We start from the raw sequence: 12,758 nt of genomic DNA on the forward strand, positions 1-12,758 counted from the left end.
ATGTTCGGTGAGGACACATGGCATGATTGGCCAATCTTCGCTTTGACTGGCAGCTCTGCCTTGGTGCCTTGGCAAATACCAGGTTGAAAGTAATTGTCTCCCCTATAAAGTACATAGTATTACAGTCAAGCCCCTAGCAGGGACCGCCCTGAGTCTAAAGTTCTCTACACATTTACGGAAGGATGATTGTTATTGCTTAAACATACAACTTTATAATTGTGTTACATTGTTAAAAAGTTACATAGTGCTGCTTTAAAGATCTATATCTTTTTTTCTTAACTGGAACAAGAATTGGATAAATCTGAAAGCCACACGAATGTAAATTTCACATCTATAAAACAGTGGACGATTTTAGTTTGATTGTGCAGAGGCCAAATCCATACACAGTATATACATAGGCCTATTCCACGCAAATATATTCTTATTTTACACGCATTTCTCTTCGGCTCATTTTATACAGCTACAAATGGCAGTGACACCACCATGCACCAGCTCACATGGGCTGAAGAGGACTTCTCTCTCCCACAGGGAGTAGAACGTCTCCAGGGTCTGTCAGCTCCAGAATGTGATCGAACCTACGTCATGTACCATGGAACCTTCAGGTAGGGGTGGCCGATATGGAAAAATACAATATCACAACCAACGTGTTGTCTTAAAGGTGAATTAACCCATTTAGGGCCTAGAATTATTGAATGTTTTAACCAGTGAAAAATAGCAGATATACAAGCTCACAGCGCGGCACCGAGTGCCACGCTGCGAGCTTGTATATCTGCTATTTTTGAAAAAGTTGTGAAAATGTGTGCAAATCTTTGAATATTATGTATTTTCAAAGCGAACGTTTGTAACTCAAATTTTGCTTCTGGGTGGTTCCTGGAACTAAATATTTTGAGATCTCTCAAGAACAGACTAACTGAGCTCCATTTAAGTGAAAAGAACCTTTTCTTTGACGATTGCTAGCCAGATTGCTGACATAGAAACATAGGTTTTTCAAAAAGTCTTAGAAGGATTCAAAAGACACTTATAGAATCGGGTCAAAATTCTAATTTTCACAATTTTTCAAAAATAGCAGATCTACAAGCTCACAGCGTGGCACTCGGTGCTGCGCTGTGAGCTTGTATATCTGCTATTTTTCATAAAAAAATAAAATAAAATAATGATACACAATAATGTGTACCCAGGTGAAAGTCAACGTGGGCAAAGTGATCGCCATCACTTAATACCAACCCCATCCGATGCAGCGCACCTGGCATGCCCATGGTTATGACACGGCCTGGGTGCCCCCCCAGGTACCGTAACTCAGTCCTACTTTACCCCCCCTTGTGATGCCCCTGGTCTCGCCCAGGATCTCAACAGAGCGTTGGGGCTAGAAATATTAAGAGGCCTCACAAATAGAAGAAAATGTGAGACAATCGGACATGCATTTCATAGCCTCATTTTCAAATGTGCATATTTTGGATGAAGAAAGCAAATTTTGTACAAATTGTCTGTTACTCGATTACTGTATTCTGGTAATAAATTGATCTAAAAAGAAAATAATTAGCTTTGAGTAAATATGTGAGTTTTAGAACAGTTATTTTCATTTCATTGATATTTGTATTGAATAGCCTACTGGAACTACAGATAACATAGAACCACATATCCTTTAGTTAAAAAAAACAATGTTCCCATTTGTGTGAACCACTCTTTGGACAGACTGGATAATACTGTGACGTCCAGTTCCGGATTATAATTTGAAAAAAGACAAATCCAAAGACATTCTAGTATCCACACAGTATAGTTTTATGTTGGCTAATGTACTTGGATGTTGAATAAAATGATCACATTGTCTTCAGTGAGGGCATCTGAAGAACTATCGACGGGCCTCCTTTAAAATCTAGCAAAAACGTTCAGGTACCCCTTTGCTCTGAGCTTCCAGCAGTCTCCTTTCACTGCAATGATTTATCAAACAATATTGATATTTAATGCCACTACCCTGGGGCGGTTTTCAATTTATTTTATTGACTTTTCATGTAATCATAACCTTTCCATCAAAAATATATTCATCCTATGCAATAGCAAAATCACACAAAAGAAAAAAGTAAAATACACAAGACAAAGATTGATTCGGGTCATTTGCAGGCATATTTGAACTTTGAACTCATTGGCAGTGCATCATAGAACAGTTCCATTATGTGTGGGTTGCTTCTTTTACAGTAATTCTAGGAAATGTATTGGATCTGCGAATGCATTATGCTTATGATGACAATCAACAGTCTTTCAAATCAATAGTTGCTCACGGTCAGCTGAAAAGAACATGGCTTGTTAGGAGAGAAGGCCCAAATCAACGTTGTTCCACTTCCAGTCCAAGAACAGAACACCTCAGCTGAAGCCTTGCGTCGACAGAAACCTGTCAATCATGTCGAAGGACCTCGCTGGTTGGTCATAAGGCAGAATGTGCCCTCCTCCTCGAATTATTACCTTGCATGATAAGAGGAGACACAGAATTATGGTTGGGTCATAATTCAAAGCGGTCTATAAAAGCAACTTCAATATGGCCTTATTTTATTTTTTACTGAAAGAAAAATGATTCAAACGTTAAATGAGGTTTTAAATTTAGGGGGTCTTGAAATCAGTATCTTACAAATGCCCATTCGTTGCTTTCAATTATTTTATATGTAATAATATGTATACAAGAGGAAGCAGGCCTCCCATTGTACATGCTAAGGTCAGGCCTACAAATAGAGTCGTATGTCATAATATAATCTTATAGTGCGGTGTTATTAACCACATTAACCTTTAATTTAGTACGGCGAAGTATATTAGGGCCTAAGTGGTTAATTAGCATTCAGTCTCTCCAAATGTTTGACATTGTGAGCGCAGAGGGGGAAAAGGTTATGTAAAGAAAATCTGTTCACATTTGTCATACATTAAGTGAGTTAATTAGCCTTGGGAGCCAATGATGATGTGGCTCAAAGCTCAGGAGCCTACTGCTGTGTCTGTAGCATGAGGCAGCTTGTTGTACAAGTACAAGTACATGTACTGTACACTCTCTGGACATGATGACGCTAGTACTGTATGTCACAGGGATGTATCGTATCCCCAATCCAACCCTTGACACTGAGTGCCAAGTAGGAGGCATATTTGGGCACCATTTATTTTTATATTCTTTGGTATGACTCAGTGACTTGGCCGGAGATCGAACCACCTCCCTCCCAGTCCCGTGCTGCTATATCCTACATACTATACCAGGGACGTGCAGAGAATGTTAGAGAGGCTGGGGCTGAAATTTCTAAAGGGGCCTTTTGGTGAAAATATCGAAAATAGCAGACCTCCAAGCTCACAACGCGTCGCACTGCGACGCGTTGTGAGCTTGGAGGTCGGCTAAGCACACTGAAATATGCATAATCAAGTCAATACTGGAGATGTGGTGTAACAGTATGGATTTCTACACAGAGAGGGCAATTCTTTCAACATAGGATGCTGCATTCAAGCTCAGGAGAGTTATATAGAAATTCTCTTGAATGCTGCCTTCACGTATGGCACGGAAAGAGGGCATTTGCATTTCTTTCACTTATAGTAAAAACTGCATCCATGGTCTGCAAAGGGCACTTTTTACAGACTGATAAAAGTCTCAAAGCCCCCTATAAAAGGCTCAAGCCCCCTTTGATGTTTATGTGTGTGCATGTACTATATACTGCAATACAATAATGTTTAACATGAATATCCCACTATCTCCTCCTAGATGATACAATGTCTCCTCACCTGGTAGAATTCTCCCACTTGTCTGACGTATCCTGCCACCTCCGTGTCGGTGGGCTGGACCTTCCAGTGGAAGCGAGGGGTTCGCTTATACTCCTCTACACCCGTCCAGTTAACCGTGGGCAGGAATCTCTCGGTCAGAGGGGCTGCGACGATGACGTCCAGCTGACCACTGTAGATCAACACCTGGAGAATGGAGAACAGACAGAGAGAAAGAACGATGAGCTCAATCAAATGTGTGTTAGAGGAACATGACTGAACATTGGCCGATTTGAAGCTAGACTCAGGCCACGGCCAGACAAATCTGGATATTTCATATATCCCAGATTTCCAGATATCCACATAGAAAAATATCTAGGTCCACACGACAAAGATATCTAGGTCTAAAATAATCTGAGTCCCCACTCCCCAGACCTCCACTAGGGGGAGGACTAGTCTCACATCATCTAAAAGCTCACAATGCCTAGTTCTGAGCTTGTAGATCAGCTATTTTCACTGCTTCTTGAACATTCATGTTCTATTGATGGATTTATTTATTTTTTGGGGGGGGGACTGTCTTTTGAAAACCTTTTGATAATAATACATTTAAAAAGCAAAAATGTAGGAAACAGAAAACAAAGGGACCCATAAAAATCTGTCTACGACCCACACAAATGGGTCCCGAGCCAGTGTTTGGGAAACAGTGGGTTAGGAAGTGTTGGAAGAGGGAGCCCAGGGGGCCAGTTGTCCGGATTTAAGAAGAAGCAAACACGGAAATAAAAGTTCCTATGATTGGCCGCAACATGTTCTTCATATGATTCCATTAATTTCCCCCAAACTTTTACATTTGATTTTCTTACCTTAATAAACATTGTCAAAAATACTTTATGGTTCCTGTCCCTAATGTTTAAAGCCTTGTTTCAAACAACATGATAGGTGTTTTGTGAAAATGTATAATTGATGTTAAAACAGGGTATGCTGTGGGAGCGGCTTGTGATGGTTTTTCTTTGTGTGCTTTATTTTCGCCAAGCTCAAGACAATGTCCCATGTATCCCTTCAGTTGCACGTGACCGTTGGCAGCCAATAGCATTCCTGGTACCCACATTAAAGCAATGATGGCGACACCAATACAAGGGCAAAAAAAGTGTAATTTTCCCAGCATAGAAAGCAATGGGTTCCCACCTTCCATATTGTTTACACAGGGGTTTTACAACTCTTTCATCTACGGCACCCCTGAATTACACTGTTAATTTTTAGAATCTTGCAGGATATTACATTTCCACCTGAGATATGGTAGGCTATGTTGCGGAGAAATATCGGTTTCCATCAGAACTGATTGAAAATAACTTATTCTTGATGTTTGAAACCCAGTATCCCTATTCTGGGGAGAAAGTTCACAAAAAATAGCCGATCTACGTGATGCGTTGTGAGCTTGTAGATCTGCTATTTTCGGTGAGGACAGTTGGCTGGAGATGGAAAAAGAACTAATCAAGTACAGTGCAAATCAGGTCTTCACATAGTGAAGTGACATTGATGTAGTGGTATTGATGAATTCCAAATATCATCAAATCATTCTGAGGCAACCCTGGATTGCCGTCACGGCACCCAAGGGTGCCCCGTCTCCCACTTTGAAAAACCCCTGGTTTACAGTCTATGCTGGAGCCTCACCCTGTAGTTGTCCATCAGCTCCCCCAGCCAGGGCTTGATGCTCTTCATCACATCCTGAACCAGATGTTTCTCCACCTCCGAGCCGTCGTTGAACGTCAGGTTCCCCACGTGGATGGAGCGCCTCACCTCCGCCAGGGTCACAAACTGGGAGAAGTACTCCTGGTCTTCAGGTTCCTGTAGGAGTGAACGTCGTCATCATAAGAATTACTTTCATACATATAATGTGCCTAGTACAGGGTTCCCACACATTTTTACCAATTCGTTTCCAAAACTTTTCCAAAACTTTTCCAGAATATTTAACCCAATTTCCAGGACTATATAACAATGATTCAGCTCAATAACGAGTCGCTTACTCCTATGCGCAATGCCCAAAGACGGGTAGTGTATGCCAGTGGTTCTCAACCTTTTCAGGATGTGATCCCCGAAATAATCCTATTTTAACTGGGGACCCGGCACCCTGACGAGCACTAAGAGTTGAGGAATTTTGTATAACACGCTTCTATTGTGAAAATAGCAGATCTACATGCTCACAACGCCTCGCGTTGCGAGGCGTTGTGAGCATGTAGATCGGCTATTTTCACAATTTCTGCCTCTAATATTTGACAATTTGGCCAATGTTTAATTTGTCATTTCAGAGGTATTAACAAAATCAATAACCAAAGACAATGCATAGCTATTTTTTCCAGGACCTTCCAGGACCCTTGATCAATTCCAAAACCTTTCCAGTACTGGAAAAATATTTTTCTAATTTCAAAATATTTCCAGGAATGTCATGACCGTGGGAACCCTGCTAGTAGGGATAGGACGATGTGAACATTTTATTTAGAATGGGCGTATGGTGTCCAAACCTTAGGATTTGTTTTTGTTTGGAGCAATTGGAGGGTTTTCGTTATTTGTTGTTTTTATTTTGTGTTGAAGCTCAGACAATGTCAAACTATCACACGGATCACGTGATCATCATGTTGCGGGGAGGGAGGGGGGTGTTACAGCGCAATCTGCTTTTAACACACTGAATGCCACCCTTTAATTAAAAGCTATCAAACTGGTGCCAGCCATTTTGTTTAATTTCACCTTTTTATGGGGGCCCAAATCATATGTTGTACTTCAATTACATATATTAATCTATGCCTCTATGGAAAGCCCCACTCCCCCTCTTTCAAAGGAAAAAAGAAGAATGTACGCGCCCTGTAAAGTAGCGGCCCGGGTTCGCCTCCCGGTTGTTGCCGTGGTCGCGCTATACCGTTAAGCCGGCATCATAGTCGCCTGGGCGGTGGAAGGCTTTACACCGCGGTGTAGTCTTTTTGAGTCTTTTTGAGTCATGAAACTACAACGTTACATCATTCCTCACGGTGGAGAGCTTTACACCGTGAGTCCCAACACATCTCTCTGTTTTTACTATCAGACAGACAGGCTCTACACCTCGTTCACTGATTGGTCAATCTAGACTAGTCAGTCACGGTGAATAGGACTCCACCGTGGCGTACTATGATGTCCTGCACTTATTTTCTGACTTGAGGTGGAAAGCTTTCCACCGGTGGATAGCTCTCCACCGTACACTCTGATACGGGCTTTAGAAAGCTAACATCATTCCTTATTTTCTTTCTGCCACCTACCATTCGGTTAGAATTAACGTGTTTAGTTAACGTTGATGGGGATGGGATTCCCCACGCGATTTTACTTCCTGAATCTTTGTTTACTTCCGGTACAGGTTCCGGTCCGTCGGTCAAATCAGTCCGGGCGCAGACACATACAAGACGGTGGTGAAGCACTTTTTAGCGATCAAGTCGCTTTAGTCGCTTTTGGCAACAAAGACCAAAATCGTTTTAGTCGTTTTTCTTAACTAGTTGCTAATGAGTATTACAGAGTTTGTACATGGAATATTCGGGGCTTTAATAACGTTATTAAGGGGATAGCATTTCTACAGGATACACATTTAAACAAAGAGGAACATGAGAAGTATCTTAAAGATTGGGTTGGTCAGGCTGGCAGGGTGGGGCTTGCCCACAAGTGTTGTTGCTTCTTTTTTTTTCAAATTGGACCATTATGACAGAGTAGAAAAAACCTTATAAGATTACAAAAGTTGAATATACATATATAAACAATAAAAACAAACCTGACAGTTAAACCTTAAATAATACAACAGCAATAATGACAATACAGACTAGGAAAAAAAGACAAAAAAAGACAAAAGTCAAACAAACAAACAAACAAACAAATGGCTGAAGGCGGCACGCGTCCCCGGAGATAGGCGAACAGCATTCAGAGTAATCACACATTGTAATTAATCAGTAAAAGTTAGCAGGTGACCCTAGGGGGCGACTAAGCACTGTCTGCTCTTTTCAGGGACTCTAAGAGGCGCAGGATAGGTGACCATATTTTTTGGAACTGGGGCTCCCTATCTGTAAGGACAAATCTTACTCTCTCCAGGTGCAAGACTCCTCCTAGTTCCTTTATCCATATGTCAATGGATGGAGGTTTAACACACGGGTGACTAACCGGTCCTTTAGGCCGATTTTGAGATTTCAAAGTGCAATAACTCTCCCTGTGAAGGTCTCAGAAATTTCCCCTTCCATGACTTTTCCTAAATACTCAAGATATATGTTCTCGTTTTTTTTCCCCTTCTGAAACGTTTCCTAATTATGAAATAAAATACAATTATACCACTCTGACGGTAATTATCGGCAGAATAGACCGCTCTCCCCCATTCTCCCCCTCCTAAGAGAATTCACACGTTTAGCGCTCCCGTTGTGCGCCTTTGTTCAAGGTAATGGATCATTTGCATTTCACTGTCAGCTTAGCAAAGACATTAAAACCACTACCTGGAAATGTTTTATTTCATAAATAGTATCAATATAATATTAATTATGAGAATCGCTATGGTGTATATAATGTAGGCCTATTATTTATTATTTTAGCCGTGCATGAGCAATCATTTGCGGGGAGATGATGCTCTTGCTGACCGGGAGAAGTGCGACGCTGCTGCCACTGACTGCACAGCGTGTTTCTAAAAGCTAAGCATCATTTCAGCTAATAATACATATAAAGAACAACTGGGTGATCTATAAGTTATCGGCCAAAATGAATATCTTGTATAGATATGCCTACACATGTGTCCTGCACGTTTAATTTCTAATGGATAATCATTTGCTTTTTATTGTTACATGCCTAAGCAAAAAACAATACGTGAACATTTTACAGAGTGAAGAGAATGTGAATTATCTCTCTCTCTCTCTTTCTCTCTATATAGGCCTATAGATCGCATCACGCTGCAACGCTTTGTGCCGCGTTGTGCAGAGTTGAACAGCGCGATGGATATAAATAAGTGTCAAAGACTCAAAGTGAACTTTTATATTACTCCAAAGGTGCAGAGATTGTTGACAAAATGTTACATAACGTCCATCATATTGAAGTGGTTTGTTTCTCAACTCAAGTGAAAACTAAGAGATGCACGCAGGCTGACGCAGCACAAACCAGGCGCCGTCAGCGCAACAATAGAGTTGCGCATAAAAGCCGTGAATAAAATACATTTCTACCTTTAAAGTTTTCGGGGTCCGAGAAGAGTAGGCCTATGAACTTGTGTCTAATCCCTGAGTAGTGAGTAGGCTACAGTAAAGCAGAGAAAGACATAAGACAACAACTCCAGGTATGAGGAGTCCTTGTACAGGAGTGGGACAGGACGGGATTTATTTATTTATTTATTTTTAAGATGTGTTGAGTTTTTGTTGAGTTCTGAACGCTTCGGAAAGGTTCTGTTTGGCTAAGTTATTGTATTTTTCGTTTCCTCTTATTTAGCTTATTATTTTCGTTGCTTTATAAGTTGTGTTTAGACCATTCTTTATTTGTTATTTCCCTTGTTTATGTAATTTCTTTGTTAACTTTGTGTTGGGCCACGGCTTCGCTCGCCACGGCTTCGCTCTAGTGAGCCTACTGATCAACGTTCTCTTTATAATTAACTAACTTATATCAATTTCTAGTAATAATAATAATAAAGTCGGGACATATATGAAAGCTTTGCCAAACAAATGTTTAATTATATAAGCTCACAAACTGTGTGGCTATGGTGAGCTTGTTGTCCCGTCGTATTTTGAGAGGTCAATTGAAATGCTAATTCACATTTGGAAGACAATAGAACCCCCGCCGGCAGCAGGAGGAGGAGGTGTTGCGCAGCTCGGCCAAAAGGGAGAAAATCTAACGGTCTAAATGAACGGTAAATGCAGGCGGAGGGGTAGTTTTTTCAGTTCAGTCACCCAAGTGTTAACTGATTTCCAGGCTTGAAGGATTAGTTTCCTGGCGAGCAATGTAGAGAGCCTAACAACTTGTCTCTCCCGGTTGTTTTGGGCCCACCCTGGCTCCAGCACCCCGAAGAGCGCAGTTAAAGGAGCGGGAGGGAGGACCCTCTCATAAGCTTTCCCTAGAAAGTCAAAAATGTGGCTCCAAAAGTTTTGCAACTTATGGCATTGAACAAATTGATGTGCTAAAGTACCTTGCTCAATAAAACATTTGCCACACAGGGGAGAACAATCCTTAAATAATTTATGCACTTTAGTCGGGGAGATAGTCAGTTTCATTATAGTAAGAAATGTATGTTTGTCGGATTTTTTTGGAGATTTGTAAAACTATACATTTTTGGAATCTTTAGAGCATGGGGAATTCAAAAATCAATGTTCCCATTTGCACAGACACCGGCAAAGCCCCCATTTTGGATGTTCAAAATGGCCGACAGGAAATACATAATTTGTGCTATATTGGCTTCTAGATAACCTAGAAACTTAATTAAACATGCCAATCCTATGTTTTCTGGGTCAAGGAATTGAATGAGTAAATGATGGGTGTAAAATGTTCCGGACCCCCACCCCCTTTCTGGGGGGTATCTATTTTGGGACCTCCCAGAACAGTACGCCAGCCAGTTATAATATTTGAGTTCTTTTGTAGGTTTTAAAACATCCTGAGTTCATTTATTACACTTTTAAACCAGCCAGAATAACCCTTCTGACTATTGGTTGGGTTCCTCACCTGGGACCCCCAGACAGACCCCTGAGCCTATCTCAGTAATCGCTCTGCTCCTGCTCCAGAACAATGTTAAATTAGATCATAATTGAATCATAAAAGTTGTTGTAGCTGGTCTCTGAAAACAAATAGGAGTAGTAGCAAATACCAGGGGTCTTCCACGGGGGTCGGGGACCCCAGGGGGGTCCTCAGAGTTACTACAGGGGGCCCGCCAAATCTTGATGGGATTTGAAACTTTGAATGTTTTTTTATGTATTGTACTTTGATGGTTTATTAGTATTCTCAGTATTATGTATAAAATGATTGTGTTGGACAGTTATGGTTGACAGCTGTTACTGCAGGGATTGCAATAATTAAGGTATTGCAACTTCTTACTTTGGGTGTGCAGACTAACGTGTCCATGTATTGCACTGCACTCACACTGAAAACAACACACAAACCTCTTTGTTATCGGCACCCCAAAACCCTCACCCTATCCTCTTAAAGAGCTCATGATCAATTATGTCCAAAGATATTCACTACAATACATGTCCTCCCTAATAGTGTTGACAGTCTTTATTTGTATTGTTTAAGCAGCTGCACTGGTTGACAGTCTTTATTTGTATTGTTTAAGCAGCTGCACTGTCCCTTGCAATCTGCTTTACAGCCATACATGATTAGCTCAAGTATTGCCTATATTTATATGAGTTAAAGCAAAGGACCTCAACGTCTTACGCCTTACCTTAGTTTACTTTTAGTTGACCTTGTATCAATGAACTGTGCTGTCATGAAACTGTACATTTTCCTATGCAAAACTTCTAATAAATACTTCAATCAAATCAATAAAAAAGCCTTTGTAGGAGGGAGGGCAAGACAACTGACTGGATCATACCCTCCACTCTGAATTCCATCTATTTTCGTCAATTGACGGAAGCTCAGGGGAATTTGTCAGGCATGACAAAGTAGGCATCATAATATGATCAAGGGACATGATTTTGAGGAAGTGCACTGCACAGGATTATAATTACATCTAACGATGCTTCTCCTCCATTCACGTTTGGTGAATGTAGCCTTGGCAAGGAACGTTTTATGTCTTCAGGCGGTAACCATCGATCATCAGGTGTTTCGACCATTGAACCGCTACACCCTCCTGATGGCAGGGTCGGCAGTGGTGACCAAATCAATGCCCATCTCCTCCTCCTGGCCAAGGCTAAACTCCCCTCTCCTGCTCTATTTTTGCCAGACCCAGGGGGTCGGCCTACATAAGGCTTTGTCGGTCTGTCGGTCTGTCGGTCGGTCCCTCTTTTCCTCAGTGTCCCTCTTTTCCTCAGTGTGCCTGTGTTTGCCTCTGACTGCTCATCTGCCCCTCCCTTCCCTTGCTCGGCTGATTGCCTTGAGTGCCGTCACCTGTACGGGACCAGCTGAGTTGAGTTGGCTGACGAGCTGCTGAGACTATAAATTCCTGTGTGTTCATGTGTTAGTTCAGTGCTGCAAAACATTTGCCCCACAGCCATACTAGTGAAAACAGCCCATCTACAAGCTCACAAACATTTCCAGCTGCTCAGCCTATAAAATCCTGTGTGTTCATGTGTTAGTTCAGTGCCATACTAGTCAAAACAGCCGATCTACAAGCTCACTACGCTTTGTTGCTGAGACTATAAAATCCTGTGTGTTCATGTGTTAGTTCAGTGCCATACTAGTGAAAACAGCCGATCTACAAGCTCACTACGCTTTGTTGCTGAGACTATAAAATCCTGTGTGTTCATGTGTTAGTTCAGTGCCATACTAGTTTTCATTGCGGGTCTGGCACAACCAGGTGACCTGGTCTAGTTTCCCAACAAGAGGCTCCTCTGGGGAGGTATTGGGTGGGTCCCTCCTGAGGTTTTGAGGTGACACAGATGCGTAGAGTTCTCAGATAGATAGATACCTTTATTATCCCAAGGGGGAAATTTAGTAATTCTCCAGGACTGTGGGGTTATTCCTGCCTGGAGCTCTCCTTCGTATCACCAATTAACTCACCAACCAAGTTGTGCGCTGCACCTGTGACCCCTTCTCTCCACACTTGGTCCTGGCTTGATGTATTTTTACCTTTTGTGTTCCTGCAGATGTTCTTGCAGTGACACTTTAATAATAATAATAATAATAATAACTTGCATTTATATAGCTCAGACATGCAGCTGATGTTGTTTAGGTGAGCCGTCTCGTTAGCTGTGATTAATTAATGGCTGTTAATGTTATGTTTGTATTGTTGTACACATGAAGAGGCTGATACCCTGATACCTCATCAAGTCCTTGCCTCTACTGCTTATGGTGCTTTGCTAGACATATGTTTTTGGTCACACGACACTGATGTCCTCCTGCTGTTACTTCTCTGAAATTTGTCAAAG

General features: G+C 41.5%; 1 protein-coding gene across 1 annotated transcript in view; it reads right to left on the bottom strand.

The window, feature by feature from the left end:
- Nucleotides 1-1,951: 1,951 nt before the first annotated feature.
- The window catches only part of LOC308304286 (putative serine carboxypeptidase CPVL), a 30,691-nt gene continuing 19,884 nt past the window's right edge, over nucleotides 1,952-12,758 (bottom strand). Inside the window, exons 9-11 of the mRNA XM_080748855.1 lie at nucleotides 5,386-5,559; nucleotides 3,742-3,924; nucleotides 1,952-2,457 (exon numbers count right to left, since the gene is read on the bottom strand). Coding sequence (XP_080604981.1) covers nucleotides 2,359-2,457; nucleotides 3,742-3,924; nucleotides 5,386-5,559 — 456 coding nt within the window. The 3' untranslated portion in view covers nucleotides 1,952-2,358. The remainder of the gene's footprint in view (nucleotides 2,458-3,741; nucleotides 3,925-5,385; nucleotides 5,560-12,758) is intronic.

The sequence above is a fragment of the Nannobrachium achirus genome (genome assembly GCF_963921795.1).
Source record: "Nannobrachium achirus genome assembly, chromosome: 2".
Classification (NCBI taxonomy): Eukaryota; Metazoa; Chordata; class Actinopteri; order Myctophiformes; family Myctophidae; genus Nannobrachium; species Nannobrachium achirus.